Source organism: Peromyscus maniculatus, chromosome 8 (assembly GCF_049852395.1).
Source record: "Peromyscus maniculatus bairdii isolate BWxNUB_F1_BW_parent chromosome 8, HU_Pman_BW_mat_3.1, whole genome shotgun sequence".
Taxonomy (NCBI): Eukaryota; Metazoa; Chordata; class Mammalia; order Rodentia; family Cricetidae; genus Peromyscus; species Peromyscus maniculatus.
This window is the reverse complement of record NC_134859.1, coordinates 66788273-66811718: the sequence shown is the minus strand read 5'-3', so window position 1 is coordinate 66811718 and position 23446 is coordinate 66788273. Positions and strand designations below refer to the sequence as shown.

The 23446-nt window shown below is 43.9% G+C and overlaps 1 protein-coding gene across 2 annotated transcripts in view; it reads left to right on the top strand.

Moving 5' to 3' along the window:
- The first annotated feature begins 14443 nt into the window (after nt 1-14443).
- Myo1d (myosin ID) overlaps nt 14444-23446 on the top strand; it is a 316231-nt gene continuing 307228 nt past the window's right edge. The window contains exon 1 of one of the 2 annotated variants that reach the window (XM_042282484.2): nt 14444-14708. In XM_042282484.2, coding sequence (XP_042138418.1) covers nt 14614-14708 — 95 coding nt within the window. In that variant the 5' untranslated portion in view covers nt 14444-14613. The remainder of the gene's footprint in view (nt 14709-23446) is intronic. The other variant, XM_076577607.1, reaches the window with a different exon arrangement.

Sequence of the window (23446 nt, the reverse complement as noted above, 5' to 3'; positions counted from 1 at the left end):
TTTAGCTGATGGGTACCACTTCAGCTCACTAGTTGAAAGACAGGGATTATAGATGAAGTCAGGAAAAAGGGAATCTGGGGAAGACTAGATATTGTCCTGAAACATCAATGTTGAAGCTCTCCTGACAATAATGAAAGAATCCAGCCTCAGTTTCTCTTATTATACATCACATCACAGATGACTTCTGACAGTGGATGCTGCCTCCCCACTACCACAAGCAGTTCTGCAGCAATGGACACCAGATGGGTATTTCCCTAGTCCAAGTCTAATACTTACTTACCTGTCGGTAGGTAAGAGAGACTTACCTGCAAGATTGCCTCCATTGAGATGCCAATCAGAAGCCCCAAGTTTCTTTACCTGTGTTTCCAAATGAGTGCTATCAGTTAGAGTCACCCCAATGCCTCCCTTGGGTTTCATTTGCTATATTATCTCATAGAACTCATGGAAACACATTTGCCAGATACATACATCACACACACACACACACACACACACACACACACACACACACACACACAGCTACAAAAGGGTATGGATGCAGAGACCCACCCTCCAGGACCTGCCATGTGTTCAGCTAACCAGAAAATCCCTGAAGCCTATTTGGGTTTTCACAAGGACTTTGTTGCACAGATACGATTGAAGCATGGACACTCTTGTGGAAATATAATTGGACAAAAAGGACATGACCTAATGTTAATAGACTGATGGAGAAGCCCAGCATTCTTCTTGGCCTTTCCTTGTATCACATGTTGGGGTAGGACCCTTCTAAGAGGGTACATGTCTTAGCATATACTATCAGATAGGAAGTTAGAAAATATTCTTTGCTCCGAGACAGACAAGTGGAAGATCGGTGTTTCTCTGACTCACCTCAGGGAAGAGGAATTCTATTTTCTATGCCTCAGGGAGGGAGTTGGGAGTCAGGAGTCACAGACTTCATAAAAATATACAAGTGACTAAATAATAACTACTTGCTATTTTGTCAGAAGGAAGAAAGGAGGTGGAATGGTTTTCTTCCTTAAAAAAACAAAACAAAAAACAAAAAACCTCCCATCTAAACTACACTCTGAAGAAGGAAGAAAAGGAAGGCAACCAGCTCCCCATTTCAGAGTGGGGTAGAAACAGAGGTCAGCAAGAAAAGATCTCATTTGAGGCTCTTCCTTGATGGTCTTTACTTTTCCTCTCACATTTTTTTTCATCAACAGCAGCTTCTTAATAGGATTTGGGATGTCTATGCTGGGTCTGTAGAAGAAACTACCCATGTAGTTCATGCATGTAATCCCAGCACTCAGGAAGCTGAGGCAACGGCCAGCCAGGGTAATACAGTGAGGTCCTGCTGACACCGAGAAAGAAAATAAGAAAGAAATCAATCAGTTCTAGACTTCCCAATCATAATCTGCATTTTGACCAAATCCCTAAATAACTCTCACATGCTTTAAAGCTGGAGACATCTTACCAAAAGGCACTGTCAACTCATGAATGGACTGTAAAATCTTTTTCCTCTCATACTGTCAAATCTACTACTGGTTCTAGGAATAGTTCCAAAGGCCAGAAGAGCTAGCGACTTAGTAATTGCCTGGCTGGAGGCTTAGAGAAAAACTCTTGCAATAGAATACATGCACACAAATCTATTTGCTAATTAACTTGACAATTAATGTACCTACTGGGCACCAGACAAGGTTTGAGGAGCATGTCCCCTTCCCAGGGAGCTTAGGGGACATGCTTAGATAGTCAATTCCAACGCACTGTGATAAACAGCTTGGCAGCTAAGAAAGGTGTGGGATGGGGAGGGTAGTATAGCTCAGTGGTAGAGTACTCTCCTAGCATATACAAGGCCCAAGATCGGGTCCCTGGTACTGTGGAGTGAAGCTCAGGGTTGGGGAGGATAAATTCCTCGAGAATTTGGACATTTATCTTCAGAAGCATCACAAGCAGAAACAGTTCTAAAGGCAATTCCCAGCTCTGTCCACATCCTCTATGTGACTTTGTCTTGCCTGTGGCCTGAGATCTGTGCGGGTAAGTTGTTGGGACAGTCCCTGTTTGGTGACTCACATCATCCTGATGGTAATTTCCCTACACTCTTCTTCCTTCTCCAGTGATAAGGACTTGTAGTGTGAACTTCCTCTTAGCACAAGGCTTCCTAATTTGGAGTCCACAAAGAGATCACCTCTAGGGACAGAAGAGAGGAGACAGTCTGCCCTGAAAACCGTTTTGTGTACGTGTTTTACACAGTCACTTCAGAAAACAAAGTCCACAAGTTTTTAGTAAAGCATGATATCTTAGTTAGGGTTTTTATTGCTGTGAAGAGACTCCATGAACATGGCAACTCTTTTTTTTATTTCTTTTTTCCCAAGACAGGGTTTCTCTGTGTAGCTTTGCGCCTTTCCTGGAACTCACTTGGTAGCCCAGGCTGGCCTCGAACTCACAGAGATCCACCTGGCTCTGCCTCCCGAGTGCTGGGATTAAAGGCATGTGCCACCACCGCCCGGCCGACCATGGCAACTCTTAAAAAGAAAAACATTTAATTGGAGCTGTCTTACAGTTCAGAGGTCTAGTCCATTATCATCGTGGTGGGAAGCATGGCAGTGTGCAGGCAGACACGGTGCTGGAGAGAGAGCAGGGGCCTGTACCTCAGCATTGGCAGGCAGCAGGAAGAGAGAGTGACACTGAGCCTGGCTTGAGCACATGTGAGACCTCAAAGCCCACCCCCAGGAACACACTTCCTCCAACAAGGCCACACCTCCTAACAGTGCCACTCCCTGTGGGCCTATGAAGGCCATTTTCTTTCCAACCACCACACATAAAAGTGGGCACCGCCATGCCTGTTTTCATTTTAAAGTCCTTTTTTGACTTCCAGGGGGGCTTACAGCAGTGACCCCTGCTTTTTGTTTTTCTTTGCTCCCATGGAGTATCAGGATGTGGGGGCTGCAGGGGGAGAAATGGTCCTAGTGGTAGAAAAGAGTTCATCAACGTCATCAAAGAAGGCGTGTCTTAGTCAGGGTGACTATTGCTGTGATGAAACACCGTGACCGAAAGCAACTTGGAAGGGAAGGGTTTATTTCGCTCACAGTTCCATATAACGCTTCATCTTCAAAGGCTCTGAAGGCAGAAACTCAAGCAGGGCTGGAACCTGGAGGCAGGAGCTGATGCAGACAGAGGTCATGGAGGAGTGCTGCTCGCTCATCATGGCTTGCTCATCATGGCTCGCTCAGCCTGCTTTCTTATAGAACCCAGAACTACCGGTCCAGGGCTAGCACCATGCTCAATGGGCTGGGCCCTCCCCCATCAATCACTAATTAAGGAAATGCCCTACAGCCAGATCTTAGGGAGGCATTTTCTCAATGAGGTCCCCTCCTTTCAGTCAACTCTAGTTTGCGTCAAGTTGGCATAAAACTAGCCAGGACGAGATGTATTTTTTACTTTTAAAATTTAGGCTTCAGAAACTACAGAGGGAGCTGGGTGCGATGGCTGTCTTCCTTTACTTCCTATTGCTGTGATAAAACACCATGATCACTAGCAACTTGGGGGAGGAAGGGTTTATTTCACCTCATAACTTAGAGTTCGCTCTAAAGGGAAGGCAGGCAGGAACTCAAGGCAGAAAGCTGGAGGCAGGGACTTAAGCAGAGACTGGGGGAGAGGCTGTGGGAGGGGGATTTTATGTTCCCTGTGTCTGCCCAGCCTGCTTTCTTCTACAACCCAGGACTACCTGCCCAGCGGTGGCACCACCCTCAGTGAGCTGGGCTCTCCCACGCTAGTCATTAGTCAAGAAATTACCCCACAGGCTTGCCTACAGGGCAGTCTGATAAGGCATTTTCTCAATTGAGGTTCCTTTTCTCAGAGGATCCTAGTTTCTGTCAAGTTGAAAAAAAAAAAAAAAAAAAAAAAAAAAAAAAAAAAAAAAAACCACACACACACACAAAACCAAAACACTAACCAGCACAGTGACCTAGGCCTGTAAGACCAGCACTGAGGAGAATTGCTACAAGTTTGAGTCCAAGGCTAGCCTCAGCTACATAGTGAGACTCTGTTTCAAAACACCAAAACAAACAAGCAAAACTACAGAGAGCCCACATGCTGCTTTTGATGTATCATTTTGAGTTCAAATCCAGGCTTACTCATTAAAAGGAAGGCAGTATGTTTTGAAATACTTTCTGCAACAGAACCCAAATGATCTCTGTATGTCTACAAATACATCATGAAATTACTTTGCACTGTAAATTTGCCTTACTGTTCCTTACTGTTTCGGCTCTATAATAACTCAAGCTCATAAGATAACTATAAAATGTCCTTTAAATATTCTTCATGGCTTTTTTTTCCTTGTTTCTGTTTTGTTAGGCTCATGCTAAAAAAAAAAAAAAAATTGTCTTGCTGGGATGCAGAGCCCTGGAAGAAGGAGATAAAAGGAGAGTGGGACAGACCAGAAACATGCTATGGAACCTGGAAGAGAGCGAACACTCAAAGCAGACACCCAGACTTGATTTTCACTGATAACCTGGCAGCCCCTGTGTTGTGCCTCGTAAAGACAGAAAGCCTAACCAGGCCTGCACACTGTGTGTTCACACTGACCCAAAGCTGGTGTTCTGAAAACCCTTTTTACCAAGCAGTTTGAGACACCATGTCTTTGATTAGTAAAGACTTTAACAGATGTCTGTCCAGAACAAGACACTTTCTTGTGAAGCCTCAGCGCAATGCTTGAATTTAGGAATACTAACACCGACACTGTCTAACATAGTCCATTGCATCCTTTCCCCAGCAGCTTCCTTACCTTCTCCTGGATTAAGGATCATGCATTGCCTTCAGCTGTGATGTCTCTTTAGCCAGCTGTTGTTGTGGAATGTTATTTTAACATGTGTTACATATTATGCTGTGGAATACTGATTTAATGGTGTAGAAATGTGTTGCATTCTTTTATGTTGCATTTGTTTAACTCTGTGAAGCCATGTTACTTTGCCTGCCTAAAACACCTGATTGGTCTAATTAAGAGCTGAATAGCTAGGCAGGGCTGTCAGGCAGAGAGAATAAAGAGAAGAGAGAAGAAGCAGAAGGGAAAAGTGAGAAAAGGAGGAGAGTAGGATGCCAGGGACCAGCCACACAGACAGACATGGAATAAGAAGGGGAAAAAAGATATACAGAAATAGAGATAGGTAAAAGCCCAGGGGTAAAGGGTAGATGGGATAATTTAAGTTAAAAAAAAGAAAAAAGCTGTCTAGAAACAAGCCAAGCTAAGGCCGGGCATTCTAAGTAAGAATAAGTCTCTGTGTATTAAATTGGGAGCTGGGTGGTAAACCCCTAAAGAGTCAAAGAGAAAAAAAACAGCTACAAACTAATCTGGACCAGTGTGTTGGCATCTTTGTCTTCCATGCCATTGGTATGCTGCTGACCAACTGTTTTGCAGGATGTTCCTTGCTCTGGGTTTGCTTCATGTTTCTTCCCAACCACATCCAGCTTATGTATTTCTACAAGGTAAGTGATATTGTGTCTTTTTCAGGTGATCCAATCAGAAAGTTCATAATGTCACTATTGGTGATTTAAACTCTTATTTTATTTTTTAGTACATCTTAAACCATAACGAAACATACCTATCCAAATGCATTTCTATTCTCACTTTATCATGAAAGAGATTCACAGTGAGCTAAACTGCTCTAGTTTAGCAAGCATGAATATAGTCCTTGATACTTAGTCCTTCTGTGCCATTTCTGCTTTGTGTGATCATTGATTAATAAGGACGCAGCCGGGCACTAGAAGGCTAGCTATAAAACTGTACAAGTAACAAATTGCCTCTGAACATGTGAATCAGAATTCTCTTTATATTGTACAACGTAACTACATAAAACATTTAAATCAGAATCTAGAAGCTGATTTAAGTTAGTTAACAGTGGACCTCATTCAATAGCTCTGAGTTCATCAAAAGAAACTCATTGGTCTCAATGCCTGACTTTATACTAAACTGGACTTCTACAAGAACTTCCAGAATATCTTTGCACAGATTGTACATACATTTTAGACTTGAGGCTCCTGTTCATGACAAGGACTATAATAAAGTTCTCCAAATTTAGCCATTTGGAAACCACATAGCACCCTGCTCTAGCTCTATTCCCTGCATGTTCTTGTACTCCGCAGGTTTTTTTTTTTTTTTTTTCTTTTTCTTTTTTTTGTGATATATATTTTTTATTTTACAATACCATTCAGTTCTACATATCAGCCATGGGTTCCCCTATTCTCCCCCCTCCCACGCCCTCCCCTTACCCCCAGCCCACCCTCCATTCCCACCTCCTCCAGGACAAGTCCTCCCTCGAGGACTGTGATCGACTTGGTAGACTCAGTCCAGGGAGGTCCAGTCCCTTCCTCCCAGACTAAGCCAAGTGTCCTTGCATAAGTTCCTGGTTTCAAACAGCCAACTCATGGAATGAGCACAGGACTTGGTCCCACTGCCTAGATGCCTCCCAAACTGATCAAGCCAATCAACTGTCTCACCTATTCAGAGGGCCTGATCCAGCTGGGAGCCCCTCAGTCTTTGGTTCATAGTTCATGTGTTTCCATTCATTTGGCTATTTTTTTTCAATAATTGAGTAAAACTGAAATTTATTATATGCCACAGTCGTCCTAGGGACCTCCATGCTATATATATAGCCTCTATGGTTCTATGGGTTGTGGTCTGATTGTTCATTTTATATCTAGAATCCACCAATGAGTGAGTACATACCATAACTGTCTTTCTGGGTTTGGGTTACCTCACTCAGGATGATTTTTTCTAGTTCCATCCATTTGCCTGCAAATTTCATGCTTTCATTGTTTTTCTCTGCTGAGTAGTACTCCATTGTGTATATGTACCACATTTTTTTCATCCATTCTTCCGTTGATGGGCATCTAGGTTGTTTCCAGGTTCTGGCTATTACAAATAGTGCTGCTATGAACATAGCTGAGCATGTATCTTTATGGTATGTATCAGCATTCTTTGGGTATATGCCCAAGAGTGGGATGGCTGGGTCTTGAGGTAGTTCGATTCCTAATTTTCTGAGAAACCGCCATACTGATTTCCATAGTGGTTGTACAAGTTTACATTCCCACCAACAGTGGAGGAGTGTTCCCTTTGCTCCACATCCTCTCCAACATTGGTTGTCATTGGTGTTTTTGATCTTAGTCATTCTAACAGGTGTGAGGTGGTATCTCAGAGTCGTTTTGATTTGCATTTCTCTGATGATTAAGGATGTTGAGCATTTCTTTAAATGTCTTTCAGCCATTTGTAGTTCTTGTTTTGTGAATTCTCTGTTTAGCTCTTTAGCCCATTTTTTAATTGGACTGTTCAGTGCTTTGATGTCTAGTTTCTTGAGTTCTTTATATATTGTGGAGATCAATCCTCTGTCAGATGTGGGGTTGGTGAAGATCTTTTCCCAATCTGTTGGCTGTCTTTTTGTCTTATTGACTGTGTCTTTTGCCCTGCAAAAGCTTCTCAGTTTTGAGAGGTCCCATTTATTAATGGTTGTGCTCAGGGTCTGTGCTGTCGGTGTTTTATTTAGGAAATGGTCTCCAGTGCCAATGCGTTCAAGAGTGCTTCCTATCTTCTTTTCTATTAAGTTTAGTGTAACTGGATTTATGTTTAGGTCTTTGATCCACTTGGACTTGAGTTTTGTGCATGGTGACAGATATGGATCTATTTGTAATCTTTTACATATTGACATCCAGTTATGCCAGCACCATTTGTTGAAGATGCTTTCTTTGTTCCATTGTATAGTTTTGGCTCCTTTGTCAAAAACCAGGTGTTCATATGTGCATGGATTAATGTCAGGGTCTTCAATTCGATTCCATTGGTCCGTATGTCGGTTTTTATACCAGTACCAAGCTGTTTTTATTACTATAGCTCTATAGTAGAGTTTGAGGTCCGGGATGGTGATGCCTCCAAGGGTTGCTTTATCGTATAGGATTCTTTTAGCTATCCTGGGTCTTTTGTTTTTCCATATAAAGTTGAGTATTTTTCTTTCCAAGTCTGTGAAGAATTGTGTTGGGATTTTGATGGGGATTGCATTGAATCTGTAGATTGCTTTTGGTAAGATTGCCATTTTTACTATGTTAATCCTACCTATCCATGAGCATGGGAGATCCTTCCATTTTCTGATATCTTCTTCAATTTCTTTCTTTAGAGATTTAAAGTTCTTATCAAAAAGGTCTTTCACTTGTTTAGTTAGTGTTATCCCAAGGTATTTTATATTATTTGTGGCTATTGTAAAGGGTGATGTTTCTCTGACTTCTTTCTCAGCCCTTTTATCATTTGTGTATAGGAGGGCTACTGATTTTTTTGAGTTGATCTTGTATCCTGCCACTTTACTGAAGGAGTTTATCAGCTGTAGAAGTTCCCTGGTAGAGTTTTTGGGGTCACTTATGTATACTATCATATCATCTGCAAATAGTGAAAGTTTGACTTCTTCCTTGCCAATTTGTATCCCTTTGATCTCCTTTTGTTGTCTTATTGCTCTAGCTAGGACTTCTAGTACTATATTGAATAAATATGGGGAGAGTGGACAGCCTTGTCTTGTTCCTGAATTTAGTTTTGTCGCTTTGAGTTTCTCTCCATTTAATTTGATGTTTGCTGTTGGCTTGCTATAAATTGCTTTTATTATGTTTAGAAATGTTCCTTGTATTCCTATTCTTTCTAAGACCTTTATCATGAAGGGGTGTTGGATTTTGTCAAAGGCTTTTTCAGCATCTAGGGAGATGATCATGTGGTTTTTTTCTTTCAGTTTGTTTATATGGTGTATTACATTGACTGATTTCCGTATGTTGAACCATCCTTGCATCCCTGGGATGAATCCTACTTGGTCGTGATGGATGATTGTTTTGATGTATTCTTGGATTCGGTTTGCCAATATTTTGTTGAGTATTTTTGCATCAATGTTCATGAGGGAGATTGGTCTGTAGTTCTCTTTCTTTGTTGCATCTTTGTGTGGCTTGGGTATCAGGGTAATTGTAGCCTCATAAAAAGAGTTTGGTAGTGTTCCTTCTGTTTCTATTGTGTGGAACACTTTGAAGAGGATTGGTATTAGTTCTTCTTTGAAAGTCAGGTAGAATTCTGCACTGAAACCATCTGGTCCTGGGCTTTTTTTAGTTGGGAGACTTTTGATGACTGTTTCTATTTCTTTAGGGGTTATTGGTCTATTTAAATGGTTTATCTGGTCTTGATTTAATTTTGGTATTTGGTATTTATCCAGAAAATTGTCCATTTCTTCCTGGTTTTCCATTTTTGTGGAGTACAGGTTTTTGAAGTATGATCTGATGATTCTCTGGATTTCCTCATTGTCTGTTGTTATGTCTCCCTTTTCATTTCTGATTTTGTGAATTTGGGTGTTCTCTCTTTGCCTTTTGGTTAATTTGGCTAGTGGTTTGTCTATCTTGTTGATTTTTTCAAAGAACCAACTCTTTGTTTCATTGATTTTTTGTATTGTTCTCTTGTTTTCTATTTCGTTGATTTCAGCCCTCAATTTGATTATTTCCTGGCGTCTATTTCTCCTGGGTGAGTTTGTTTCTTTTTGTTCTAGAGCTTTCAGTTGTGCTGTTAATTCATTGGTATGGGATTGCTCCATCTTCTTTATGTGTGCATTTAGAGCTATGAATTTTCCTCTTAGCACTGCTTTCATAGTGTCCCATAAGTTTGGGTATGTTGTACTTTCATTTTCATTGAATTCTAGGAACTCTTTAATTTCTGTCTTTATTTCTTCCTTGACCCATTGATGTTTCAGGTGGGTATTATTCAGTTTCCATGAGTTTGCGGGTTTTCTATAATTTTTGTTGTTATTGAGTTCTAACTTTAAGGCATGGTGGTCTGATAAAATACAGGAGGTTATTCCAATTTTTTTGTATCTGTTGAGATTTGTTTTGTGTCCAAGTATGTGGTCAATTTTTGAGAAGGTTCCATGGGGTGCTGAGAAGAAGGTATATTCTTTTGTGTTAGGGTGGAATATTCTGTAGATATCTATTAGGTCCATTTGAGTCATAACATCTGTTAGGTCCTTTATTTCTTTGTTAAGTTTCAGTCTGGTAGATCTATCTTTTGGTGAGAGTGGTGTGTTAAAATCTCCCACTACTAATGTGTGGGGTTTGATGTGCGTTTTAAACTTTAGTAGTGTTTCTTTTATGAATGTGGGTGCTTTTGTATTTGGAGCATAAATGTTTAGAATCGAGACTTCATCTTGGTGGATTTTTCCTGTGATGAATATGTAATGTCCATCTTGGTCTCTTTTGATTGATTTTAGTTTGAAGTCTATTTTATTAGATATTAGGATAGCTACACCAGCTTGTTTCTTAGGTCCATTTGCTTGGAAAACCTTTTCCCAGCCCTTTACTCGGAGGTAGTGTCTGTCTTTGGAGTTAAGGTGTGTTTCTTGTATGCAGCATATGGATGGGTCCTGTTTTCTAATCCATTCTGTTAGCCTGTGTCTTTTTATAGGTGAGTTGAGACCATTGATATTGATGGATATTAATGACCAGTGATTGTTAATTCCTGTTATTTTTTTGGTTGTGTTGTGTTGTCCTTCTGTGGTGTATGTTGGTGTAGGATTATCTATTGCTTGATTTTTCATGGATGTGTTTAGCTTCTTTGGGTTGAATTTTCCCTTCTAGTGCTTTCTGTAGGGCTGGGTTTGTGGACAGGTATTGATTAAATCTGGTTTTATCCTGGAATATTTTGTTTACTCCGCCTATGGTGATTAAGAGTTTTGCTGGGTATAATAGTCTGGGTTGGCATCCATGGTCTCTTAGTGTCTGCATGAGGTTTGTCCATGATCTTCTATCTTTCATAGTCTCTATTGAGTAGTCTGGTGTTATTCTGATGGGTTTGCCTTTATATGTTACTTGGTCCTTTTCCTTTGCAGCTCTTAATATTTTTTCTTTATTCTGTGTGTTTAGTGTTTTGATTATTATGTGGCGAGGGGACTTTTTTTTTGGATCCAGCCTATTCGGTGTTCTGTAAGCTTCTTGTATCTTCATAGGTATTTCTTTCTTTAGGTTAGGAAAGTTTTCTTCTATGATTTTGTTGAATATATTTTCTGTGCCTTTGAGTTGGTATTCTTCTCCTTCTTCTATCCCTATTATTCTTAGGTTTGGTCTTTTCATGGTGTCCCAAATTTCCTGGACGTTTTGTGTTAGGACTTTTTTGTCTTTATTGTTTTCTTTGACTGACGAATCTATTTTCTCTATTGTGTCTTCAGTGTCAGAGATTCTCTGTTCCATCTCTTGCAATCGGTTGGTTATGCTTGTTTCTGTAGTTCCTGTTCGTTTTGTCAGGATTTCTATTTCCAGCATTCCCTCAGAATGTGTTTTCTTTATTGTCTCAAATTCATTTTTCAGATCTTGGAATGTTTCTTTCATCTGTTTAATTGCTTTTTCTTGGCTTTCTTTAATTTCTTCCCATTTTTTGTTCGTTTTTTCTTCCATTTCTTTAAGGGAGTTGTTTATTTCCTCTTTAATGGAGTTTTTCATTTCCTCTTTAAGGGAAGTTTTTATTTCCTCTTTAAGGGAGTTTTTTATTTCCTCTTTAAGGAAAGTTTTTATTTCCTCTTTAAGGTAGTTTTTCAATTCCTCTTTAAGGAAAGTTTTTATTTCCTCATTGAGGGAATGTTTTATTTCTTCTTTAAGGGCCTCTATCATCTTCTTAATGTCATTTTTAGGGTTGATTTCTTCTGTTTCTTCTGTCATGGTATGTTTAGGTCTTGCAGGTGTAGAATCACTAGGTTCTGATGTTGCCATATAGGTCTTTATGTTGTTGCCTGTATTTTTGCACTGGCGCCTACTCATCTCTTCCTCTGTGAGGTGCAGGTGGTGTCTGTGTCTGAGAGTGCCTCTCTTGTTCTAATTTTTAGTCTTGGTTTAGTAGGGGTTCTTGGTTAAATTGGTGCTTTTGGGCTATTTCTTCAGGGGCAGCTGATTTCGATCGGTGAATTATATACTTATGATTCTGGTGATCTGGTTTGGTGTCTGGGTAGCGCCTTCTTCTGTGTTCTCAGGTCACTTTTTGTTCATTTGTCAACTCCTCAGCTGATCTTGTTTCTTCAGACTTTAAACTGTAGGCATCTGAATCCTCTCCCAGATGGGTTTCAGCTGAGCAGGGTAATCTCACCAACACCTCCAAGTTGTTGGGTTTCACAGGATCAGCAGCTGGGCCCTGGGTTGTCCTCAGACGGAGTGTTCAGATTCGTTCTGGTTCTGACCCACGGAGATAGCTTCTTCCCCAGATGTTGGGGTTAGGGGCGTCCCTGTTCCAAGCTGTGTCTGCTTGTCTCCGTCCCTGGGCCTGTTTACCTCTGTGGTCCGCCGCCGGGCCTGTATGTCCCTGTCAGCTGCCGCTGGGTCTGTCTGCCTCTGGGGGCCGCCACCGGGCCTGAATGTTCCTGTCGGCCGCTGCACGTCTACCTCAGCGGGCTGCTGCTGGGCCCATCTACCTCCGCGGGCCGCCGCCGCAGGCCTACCTGTGTCTGCTGGTCTCTGCCGCTGGGCCTGTCTACCTCTGTGGACCGCCGCTGGGCCTGAATGTCCCTGTCGGCTGCCGCCGCTGGGCCCGTCTACCTCAGCGGGCTGCTGCTGGGCCCGTCTACCTCCGCGGGCCGCCGCCGCAGGCCTACCTGTGTCTGCTTGTCTCTGCCGCCGGGCCTGTCTACCTCTGTGGGCCGCCGCTGGGCCTGAATGTCTCTGCCGGCTGCTGCTGGGCCTGAATGTCCCTGTCGGCCGCTGCCGCCGGGCCCGTTTACCTCAGCGGGCCGCCGCTGGGCCCGTCTACTTCTGTGGGCCGCCGCTGGGCCTGAATGTCTCTGCCGCCGGGCCCGTCTCACTCCGCAGGTTTTTGTGTCTCTTTTCCTAGTGCCTAGCATTTTACCCTGGTCTTCAATAACCCCAGACTCAGGGAACATGCACACATGTACAAGGTATACATATCTATCCACTTACTGATAGGACTTGGAGTCTGCTTCTTAGGGCCCAGACTTTGAGATCTGTTTCTTTCCCTTACAAATTCAGTCCTGCTTACATTGAAGTACAGCGATATGAACACTGTGGGAATGCAGAATCACTCTATATAAGTGTCTCCTTAGCCACTGGTCCACTCTCACAAATGACCCATGCATAGGAAGTCCTACCTTGGAAGTGTCTATCCCAGAGTTCTTCCTCTACAGAGAAGCACAATGAGATCCAAACATCTCGTGAAGAAAGAAAGCTACACACCGTAGCCACACTGCAGCCCAGCTAGCTCTGCTGTGCCAGGGATCGGGGTGGATTTCTGACAGCAGAAGCGCTCCATGAAAATGATCAAGGCACCGTCCCCTCTCTTGGCAAAGTGTGGGTTGTTGGCAGCTGAAACATGCCAAGGTTCTTCAGTCTAATTTACGCATCTCAAATTCAGCCACAGAGCTGAAGCCCAGCCAGGTCCTGGAGGCCTCTAGATTTCCTAATAGATTCTGCACTGAAGATGGTCCCAACAGAGACACAGGCCTGGAGAGGTGCAGGTGCTGGACAATGTCCCTTACAATGTATTTCCATCAGGAAAATACAGTCTATGTTTGGAGAAAAGAAACATTTTAAGGTCGCCCAGAGTGTCTTTAAGTTGGAGATCACATACAACTCATTACAACCCATGGAACTAATTTCATGCTTGTATTACAATACAACCCTGTACAATAGCATCTTGGACGGTGTAGGGTAATGAGGGGGATATCAAAAAGTTTAGGATGTGGTCTTCTGTGCTAGAAGCCTGCAATCATCCTGAGGAGATGATTCATACATATATTAAAAACTTAATAGTACAAGGTAAAGTCTGATGGCATGTTCCAGTGAGTGGAAGGGGGGAAAAAAAGGACCATTGCAAATGGAGGAAGAGTAAATCATGAAGGCTAAATGCGGGGGTTCATAAGTCAAATAACCTCCATGAAGTCGCAGCTTCTCCACTTCCTAGCAGTGTGACAAGTTACTTAAGTTTGCTCAAATGCTTAGAGTAGCTATGAGCATTTTGGTGACCTGGAAGTGATCGCGACTATCGCCATCTCCATTCAGCCACCACTTCAAGCGTGGGTAGCACACGAGCCCAGGCGAGTGTGACAGAATCATAATTCGCGCCAAAGCCGCTCAAGTGATGTTTGTAACTCTGTGGCTATCTACTACTAGGGTTGAAGAAGGCAGCAAGGCCTGTGTCATCCAGAAGTCAGCCGCACACAGCACCCCTTCACGGGAGATGCCCGTGCCTGCCTCTAGGGGGCGCTGCCGCCCAGCCGCCGCGGCTGGCCCGGAGCGCGTCCCCGCCCCGCGCGTGCGCGACGCCCAGGTGAGGAGGCGGCTGGGCCGCGGCGGGGCGGGCTCCTCGGCGGGGCGGAGCCCGAGCGGCCAGGGCGGGGCGGGGCCCAGCCGGACCCAGGCTAGAGGCGGGACCAGCCGCCGCCGTCTCCGTCTCGCCACCACGGCCCCCACACACCCCGCAGTCCCCGCGGGAGGAGCGGAAGCCGCCGGCCTCGCCCGTCCAGAGCCGCGCCGGCCCCCGAGCGCTCAGGAGCTGCGGCCACCTCTCTCCGGCTCGACCCCTCCCGAGCGTGCCGCGCGCCCCCGCCCCCGGCCCCCGGCCCGAGCGCGCCCACCTGAGCCGGCGCCATGGCGGAGCAGGAGAGCCTGGAATTCGGCAAGGCGGACTTCGTGCTGATGGACACCGTCTCCATGCCCGAGTTCATGGCCAACCTTAGGCTCAGGTGAGCGCGTCGCGGCTGCCATGCTGGGGGTTTCCCGAGAGAGGGCGCTGCTGAGGTGCCTCGGGGGCTCGGGGTGCACAGGGGAGGGCGGCTCCCGCGGAGGAGTGCGGGACAGGGGTGTCAGGGGGTCCGCGGCGCGGGGTGGTCACGCCTCCCCGAGAGAGGACTCCTCCGTGGTGCGGCCTTGGGGCTCCAGGGTGTGATGAGGTCTAGGGCTGCACTTTTAGGGGTCTGGGGTGGTCCCCGAGTGGTGTCCGGATTGGGGGCGACAGAGGCATGGTGAGCTTGAGGTCGCTTGGGGCAGCACCAGCCTGCCCTGCTCCAAGTAAGTGATGAGGGCGGGGACCTGGTGACTTAATGGAACAAAAATAAAGAAAAAGAAAAACTTTTCAGGAGCGGAGTGGTGGCCCTGGCGGCCCTAGGAAAACGGGAGGGCTGTTTTAAAAGAGGCTGGCGTTTCTTCCCGCTTTCACGCTTGCTTTTCTTTTCTTTCGTTCTTCCCCCCCCCCCCCCCCCACTTTTTCCCTGGCATGGTTCCATCCTGCCATTCAGGATGCTATGGAGTGAACCCTGAGCTGTCTGTTCCGGGACACGGGCTATTTTTTAGTTACTCGTTCGACGTAATTAGACACGTTTCCAGACATCGAAGAGACTGCTGTACTTGCCAGTGCCAAGATAAACTGTCTGAATTTGACAAGGCGTCCATGGTTTCAGTTTTTTCAAGCAGTTATGGATGGAGCCCTTGTGTTACTGACATCTTTGAGAATTTAGCCACAACTCAATGCCCCAAAATGGGCTTCCAAGAGGAACTTATTTTAGAAAGTCTTCTATATGTGATTATTTAATTATTGATAGAGCAGTATGTAAGCTGAGTATTAAAGCAGTTTGACTTTAAAAAAAAAAGTGAAACCGAGTTTCTAAATAGCTTAAAGTGTGTGTGTGTGTGTGTGTGTGTGTGTGTGTGTTCATTCGTTCTCAGAAGTTTGCTTTGTCTGTTGCTTGTAAAGTTTATAAGCCAAATATCACTCCTTAAACTTAAAACCTGAAAATCATAATTAGGTTTGGATGTTTAACTAACCTCAGTTTTCACCGTCACCCTTAATTTCACAATTTAAAAAACCTGGATTACTCTTTGAACCACAAAACAGATAGTTTCATCAGTTCTTTTCTGCTATATAGTTCAGGGTGACCTTGAACTTTTGATCCTCCTATTCTTCCTGTATACTGGGAGTACAGGTGTGCACTATCACACCTGATTTGTGTAGTGCTGGGAATCAAACCTAGAGCTTAGTACATTAGGCAATCCCTCTATCAACAAACAGGGCTGCATCACCAGCCCTCATCTGTTCTGTACCAGGCTCCCTAGTGTCTGGAGCAAAAATGTAAAGCGGGAACACCTGCCTGAAGGCTGTACCTGCTTACCATAAACTGACCTTGTCTGTGGGCCTCCGTTTTTAATTATAAAGTAACAAGGACCTCCAGGAGTTTTCAGTGCTTATATTCTAGAACTCTCTGAGTTTCCCAGGGTAGAAGTGTCAAAGATACACGGTATATTCCTAAATAGAGTGTTGCATACGTCCTCAGAAAGTCCATTCCGAGAGTCCCTGTGGATTCTAAAATCTGAGGATGCTCACCTATAATCCCAGCTACTTGAGAGAGTGATGCTGGAGAATGTGAGTTTGAGATCAGTCTGGGCAATTTATCAAGACTGCATTAAAAAATTATAGTTAGAGGATGCCTGAGTCCTTACTGTAAACTGACAAGAGTAGTAGCCCCTTTGTGTCTGTGGGACATATATATTACAAGAAACCCCCTAGTGGATAAACCCTATATACTAGTTTTCCCCTATAACTCCATACCTATGACCAACTTTATAAATTTGACACAGTAAGAGATGAAAAATTACTGATATAAAACAACTATTATAGCACTATACTGTAATAAAAATTTGGTCGTGTTTCTTGTGGTTTCTCATTCAAAAGATGGTTTTATGTTATATTCACCTTCATTGATAGTATATAAAATGACTGCATAAAATGAAGTTTGGATAAGGGAGTCTTATTTGCATAGCCTGTATTACACATATCTTCCCGTATTTTCCTCTTTGCAGTCCCAGGGACTGAACTCAGGGCCTTGTATGCATTAGGCAAGTGCTGTATCACTGAGCTACATCTCTAGCCCCTCCTGTTTTTAAAATCATATCTAGGTTACTTAGAATACCAAATACACCATAATGCTATGTAAATAGTTGTATTATATTATATTATTTTATTTTATTTTATTAGGGGATAATGACAAGAAAAAGACAATTCTGTTAGCACTGATACAGTGATACAATGTTTTTTCCAAATCTTTTCAGTTCTCGGTTGATTGAGAATATAGAACCAGCAGTTACAGAAAGCCAACTACAGATTTGTATCCATAGCACTATGATAGCATGTTGCACTTGTTTGGGGATTTGGTGGTTGTTTTTATTTTATTTATTTATTTTTATTTATTTATGAATAGTCTTCCTGTGTGTAGCCTCAAGCTTAAAGCAATCCTCTTCAGTCTCCTGAGTTCTGGAATTACTAACATGTGACACCATGTTTTCTATGTTAATTTTAAGCCAAAGTTTAGATGCCCAACTTTTACATAAATGGCCTCAAATGCCATCTTAATCAAAATGATATAATTACAGCTATAAGCAGTACTGTGGTGGTTCAGAGTCAGTGACAGAGATTCAGCTTTTCATTTGTCTACTTTCTTGCTATGGTCTATGGATATCTTATTTCAACATCTCTGTATCTTTATCATTTTTTAAGAATAGGGTTATCTTGTGGTTAAATTAGTTAATATATGTAAATCCAAAGACAACTTCCTGGAAAATACTTATTAGCAATACTGTTAAAAGTTTTCTCAAGTTGCTCACAAAGTAGGGAAAGAGTTACATAAAATAATAATTTCACAAATTAAACTTGTTCCAACTTATTTGAGACTCTATCCTTCCCCCGTGATGGAGCTGTGTGCTTTGAGAAGTCTCTTTAGAAGTAAGCTGCTGTCGACTACTAATCATTTCAGTTTATCAGACGTCAAGTACATTTGCTAAGTACACGCTCCATACAAGACACAACAGTAACACTTCAATACAGTGTCTTATTTTAACTTCCATACAGCCTGTGCATGGCAGTAGCCAGAACTTTGAGGAACTTTCTGAGCTTGAAGTTGAAGGCTTAGAGTCCGAGTTAAACTAGTTTTTAAAACTTCCCTTTTGCCAGATATGGTAGCCTGCTCCTGTAACGCCAGCAGCACTCGGGAGGTTGAGGCAGGAAACCTGCGAATTCAAGTCTAGCATGGGGTACATAGTGAAATCCTATCTTACCAACCCCCCCAACAGAAAAGAAAAGGCAAAGCAAAGAAAAACACCTCCCCATCCCTCTGCAATAGAGTTAAATGGTTGTGGCTTTTAAAAATTAATACCATCGTTATTAGTTATTGTCAGTGCTGAGTGTCTAACCCAGGCCTTTGCATGTCAAGAAAGTGTTCTACCACAGAGTTTGCCCTGTGGCTTTCTTCTTTTTAAGTAAATCAAAGGACAACATTTAGAATGTTTTTCTAAGGCTTTCACATTCATTGGTTGCAAGCTTTCAAAGGTTTGAATTATTCGATCTTTAGGGAGAACCTGACTTGTGTGCACGGAAGAGACTGGTATAATTGAACATTGTTTAAGGTACTCTGGAGGATGAGATGGGTGGATGCAAAGACTGATGAGTATGATCTGTCCCTTATCTCTAAGAAACAGGCGTCAGTTAACATGGGGAGAAAGGTGGCAATTGCTATTACTTTAGAAAACAGAAAATGAGACGAGCTTTACGGAGCTAAGGTGGCCATTTGCCAAGTGATTCTGCAAACGTAGTTGTTCTGGAAGTTCAAAAGAGGGAGAAACGCCACAGCTTGACTCAGAACCACCCCGAAGAGAAGTTGAGCTAAGTCCCAGAGGATGAGTAGTGCTCATCTAGGTAGACCTGTGGGTGGAGAACATTCCAGGTGGATACAGTGGCGTGAGTAGGGGAGGGTGGCATGAAGGCTGACTGTGTTTAGATGGTAGTGAATGAGCTGCGCTGTCTGCAGAGGAGTGGGTGTTGGGGATCTGTGGGAGGAATCATGAGCTCTCATTAGCTGGATTCCTGGCAAATGCTCAGATTTCCAGTCCGCCTTTTCCCTGCCAGTCAGAATCCAGGGTGCTTAGATACCTGTGTTGTGTTTGCTGCTTCTGTTGCTTTGTGGGGGGGGGGGGGTCTCACTACATCACCAAGGCTGACCTCAAACTCATGATCCTCCTGCCTCTGCTTCCATGTGCTGGGATTACAGGTGTGTGACTCTGAGAGTTGGCTATGATTCTCATTACACAGATCATCAAGTGCTCAGCTGTGAACGCCCTGAAGCCTTAAACATAGTGCCAGCTAAGGGTGGCACCGTACCTTCTTTTATAGCTATAAATCCCAACCCAGATTTAAAACCACCCTCTCTGAGAGTTTAAACTTCTGGTCATCTTGACATCCCCCATCCCTGACTGAATTTAGCTGTGAGTTCCTGGAATTCGCTGCTGTGTCTTTTGGCTCTCCAGTTCACTTTATTTACAGATGACCAGGAATCACCTTGGCAGACCACATGCTAAGATGAGACGTTAAAAAGGTTTCAACACGGGTGGCTTGGGTTCCACCTGGTATATTCTTTTGGCTGTCAGCAGGTGAAATGGGAGGTGTCTGATTGAGGGGTGGATGCAGGTATGCAAATGAAATTCCTGAAGGGTTCCTATTACTCCTGCCTTTCCTCTTCGGGGCTCCAGTTGGTGCTCCTTATACTGGAATGTCTGGTCCTGTGATTTCTTCCTGGCTCTTCTGCACAGACTGCTTCCTTCCTTTTTAGGGTCTGTAACGTACACTATGAAGTACCTAAGGCTGCAGTTACTTCAGAGGTCTGTGACATCAAAACTTGATTTTAATTTTCTCAGCAGTGGAAATTTTCCATCACTGTGCTGGGCACACAGTACATTCCTTTGTGGTTTCTGTATTGTGGCTAGAGAAGAAAGGAATGTTTCAGTTACTTTTAGTGAAACTTTTATGACATTGGGTGTGGCAGTATGCACCTGTCAATCCCAGCTCCTCGGAGTCCACGTCAGGAGAATTTTGAGTTCAAACCAGCTTGGACTACATAATAAGACTGCCCCAATAATCAGTCAAATAAATAAATATTTTAAAAACTTTTTAAATATCATTTTCAGTTTGGAATTGTCTTTTCAGAGCTAGTGGTGTAGGTTTATAGTGTAATTCATAGGATGTGCGACCTAGCATGGGCAAAGCCCTGGGTTTAGTCCCTGGCACCATCTAAAGGAAAAGACAATAACAACAAAAGAATTGGATTGTTTTCTGCTTTTCCTCTCTTGGAACTAAACCTTGACTTTTGAACATTTACTCCAATCACTGTGATTTTACTCTATTTATACTGCCTGCACGTGTGTGTGTGTGTGTGTGTGTGTGTGTGTGTGTGTGTGTGTGTGTGTGCAGGCCAACTCCAAGTATTATCTACCTCTAAAATTTTTTTGAGACAGAGTCTCTCCCTAGCCTGGAGCTCACTAAGTAGGCTAGCTAGCCAGAGAGCCCCAGGGATCTACCTGTGATTGCCTTCCCAGCACTGGGGTTACAAGTGCCACCACACCTGCCTGGAATTTTTGCTTGCATTCAGGGTCCAACTCAGGACTTCCTAATTGTAAGACAAACCCTCTACTGACTGAGCTGTCTCCTCAGCACCCTCTCTAAAGATGGATGTAGGTGAGTGTGTGTATGTGGACAGGGTAATGTTAAAGAGATGGTGCCGGTTGGTGTGAGTAAGCGTATCTGAGAAGACTCCATTTGTATTTCATGCTCTTGTAACAAAATCTCCCAGTGTCTTGAGGCTCCCCTCTCTCCCTCCCAGAAGTCTCCTGTGAGAAGAAGAGGCTTGTTCTATTATTTCTCTTTAATTTTTCAGTGGAGGTGGTTGTGGCAAAGTCCTTTCTCGGTTTCTAAAGGGTCTGTGCCCAGGAGTGTGATTTCTATCAAGGGCTTCCTTGTTTTATGATCAGACACAATCTACTTGAGACCCACCCCTGACACTCAGGCCACATTCTGCTCTCCTTGTAGCCACTTGTTTGGGGCAGGGAGCCCTGGCTTTCTTCTCTTCTAGCTTGACCTATTCCTGTTCCTGAGTCTTTCCAGCATCTCCACCAGTTTCTAATCCTTTCTGAGTGCACTGTTGGGTGAATGGCAGGGAACACCTAGCTGGTCCTCATCACCCTCACATAACTGTCTGCTGAAATGCAAAATGTGGGCTGCTGTTCAGGAGTGGACTTGAGCTGAGGACACTATCTCTGAGAAATGTGCTTCTCAGTTGATGTGAAATGTGGTAGGCTTCCTACCATCATCTGCTGTTCCTACCTTGAGGAGAAAGCAGCTACTCAGCCTCATTTATTTTGTAGAGCGGGGGCTTGAACCCATTGCCTCATGCATGCTAGGCAAGTGCTCTACCACTGAGCTACACGCCAGTTCCTCTTTCTTTTAACCTGCCTATGATGTCTTTGCTTAGAGCAGATTTTTCCAGTGAGGCTGTTGACATTGTGAGTGGATAAGGCTTTGTTATGAGGGCTCGTCCATGCCCTGAGGGGTATCTAACAACATCTACCTACTAGATGCAAGAATTACATCTGGGGAAAGTTGTCTCCAGTTGAGAACCTCCGGCCTAGGCTGTTCTTACTCCCTGGACTGCTCTTCCCTCACTGCCGCCCTCTTTCCCTCCCTGCTTATCACATTCTTTCTTCCTCATCTAGACCAGTTCTAAGAAGTCTTTCCCAATCCCACCAGACAGAGGTGATTATCCTCTGTGCACCTAGGGGCACAGGCACACTTGTTCACAACTGTTAAAGACTTGGTCACATCTGTTGTTTTCTGTGGACCTCTTTCCTCGCTCACCTGTGGCATAGTTAGTCCAAGACAGCATTTCTAAAGGTAGACCCAAGTCCTCTGGTACTTTGAAACCCAGTGCTGTTGGAGAATCATCTTTAAGAAAATACAAATTGTGGCTCTAAAATTGGGTAGAGGGCTTAGGACAGGGAAGGTGTGAGCGACTGAGAAGCAGGCTTTTTGTTTCCCGTCATGCCGCAGACTTGGCCCCTGTGTGCCCAGCACGACTCAAGCAGTCAGGTGTTGGGTAGATGGTCTTCGGCCAGAAGAATCCCAATTCTAAGTGCATGTCAGTCATCGAGGCCTGTAATCCCAGCTGCTCGGGAGACTGAAGCAGGGTGATTATAAGCAAGGTCTGTATGAACTGCAGAGTGAGGTCAAGGACAGACTTGAAATTTATAGAGACTCTGTCTCAAATTGCAAAGAAAAAAGAGGGCTGTGGTTGGGCACAGTAGCATATACCTGTAATCCCAGGATTTGGGAAGTGGAGGCAGGAGGATCAGGACTTGAGAGCCAGTGTCGGCTAGTGAGTTTGATGCCAGCCTGGCCTGTGTGGAACCCCACCCGTCTCTTTCTCTAACAAACAAACAAATACCCAAAACAAAAAGAGAAAGCTAGGGATGTAGCTCAGTAGAGTTCTTGCCTAGCACTCCGAGGCTCCAGGTTCACTCTTCAGTACCACCCTCCCTTACAAAGAGGAAGACGAGGTCGATGACGTTCTCAGTGTTATCCTTGATTGCGGGCTGGGGAGGAGGGGAGTTACAGAACAAACAGGCAGACAGCAGCTAGCGACTCACATGCTGCCGTAGAACTCTGCCCACAGCCAGTAAGCCATTGGGTCATTGGAAACTTTGGTGAACAAAGTTTTCCCTTCCTTACCAGACCCTGGGTGGTCTTCACACAATGTAAACCCACCATGGGTTCAGCGCTTCAGTTCAAACTCTTCCTCCTTAGATTTAGAGGAGAGGTGAATGGCACACTAAATCTTTTTGGCTTCCATATAAAATTCTTTGGCAACTGCTTTTGGAAACGGACAGGCTGCTCTGTGCCTGTTTTGCACATTGGCTTCAGATTGGAACAAAAATGGGAATTTGGGTTTTGGAGCTGCCATTTGGAGTGAATCACCCCCACCGCCTTGTTTCCTCTCCTCTGTCACAGACTTCCAAGACTATTTTTATTCAGGGTCATTTCTTGACCCTGTAGACTTCTGCTGAGTTTAACTCCCAAATAGAGCCAGATGTGGATGAAATCAAGCACTCCGAAGTCACTACTCATTTCTTTCACTACAGGCTTTGGAAAGGATTGACTCTTAGATTTGCTTGACTTTGAGCAGGACCGGTACATTTGCTATAGATGGACAGGTTTGCATAATGATCTGCATGCACTTCTCTGTCCTGAGCTAGCCTTATGTGGAGAGCTAGCAGCTCACGGATGTTCTCACCAATGTCTGAGCCAGCCCAGCAAACAGAACCCTGATCAAACACTAACTCCATTTTCTGATCATTTTCTAAAGACAGAGTTGGGCCATTGTGTTGTTGTTGCCCAGGCACTACCGAGTCCATTGCGAGGGGGAACTTCTGTGGTCTTTAGTGGTTCCAACCCTAATGGTAGCTTCCACCATGTATACAACCACTGACATCACTGAAAATGTCAGCTCTATTCATAGGTTGGAGTGAGAGGGTAAGCCTCCTTCTAATTGTCTTTTAAATCCCTTGATAGACTTGACAGTTTTATTTCCTGGGGAAACAGGCTTCTTTCATC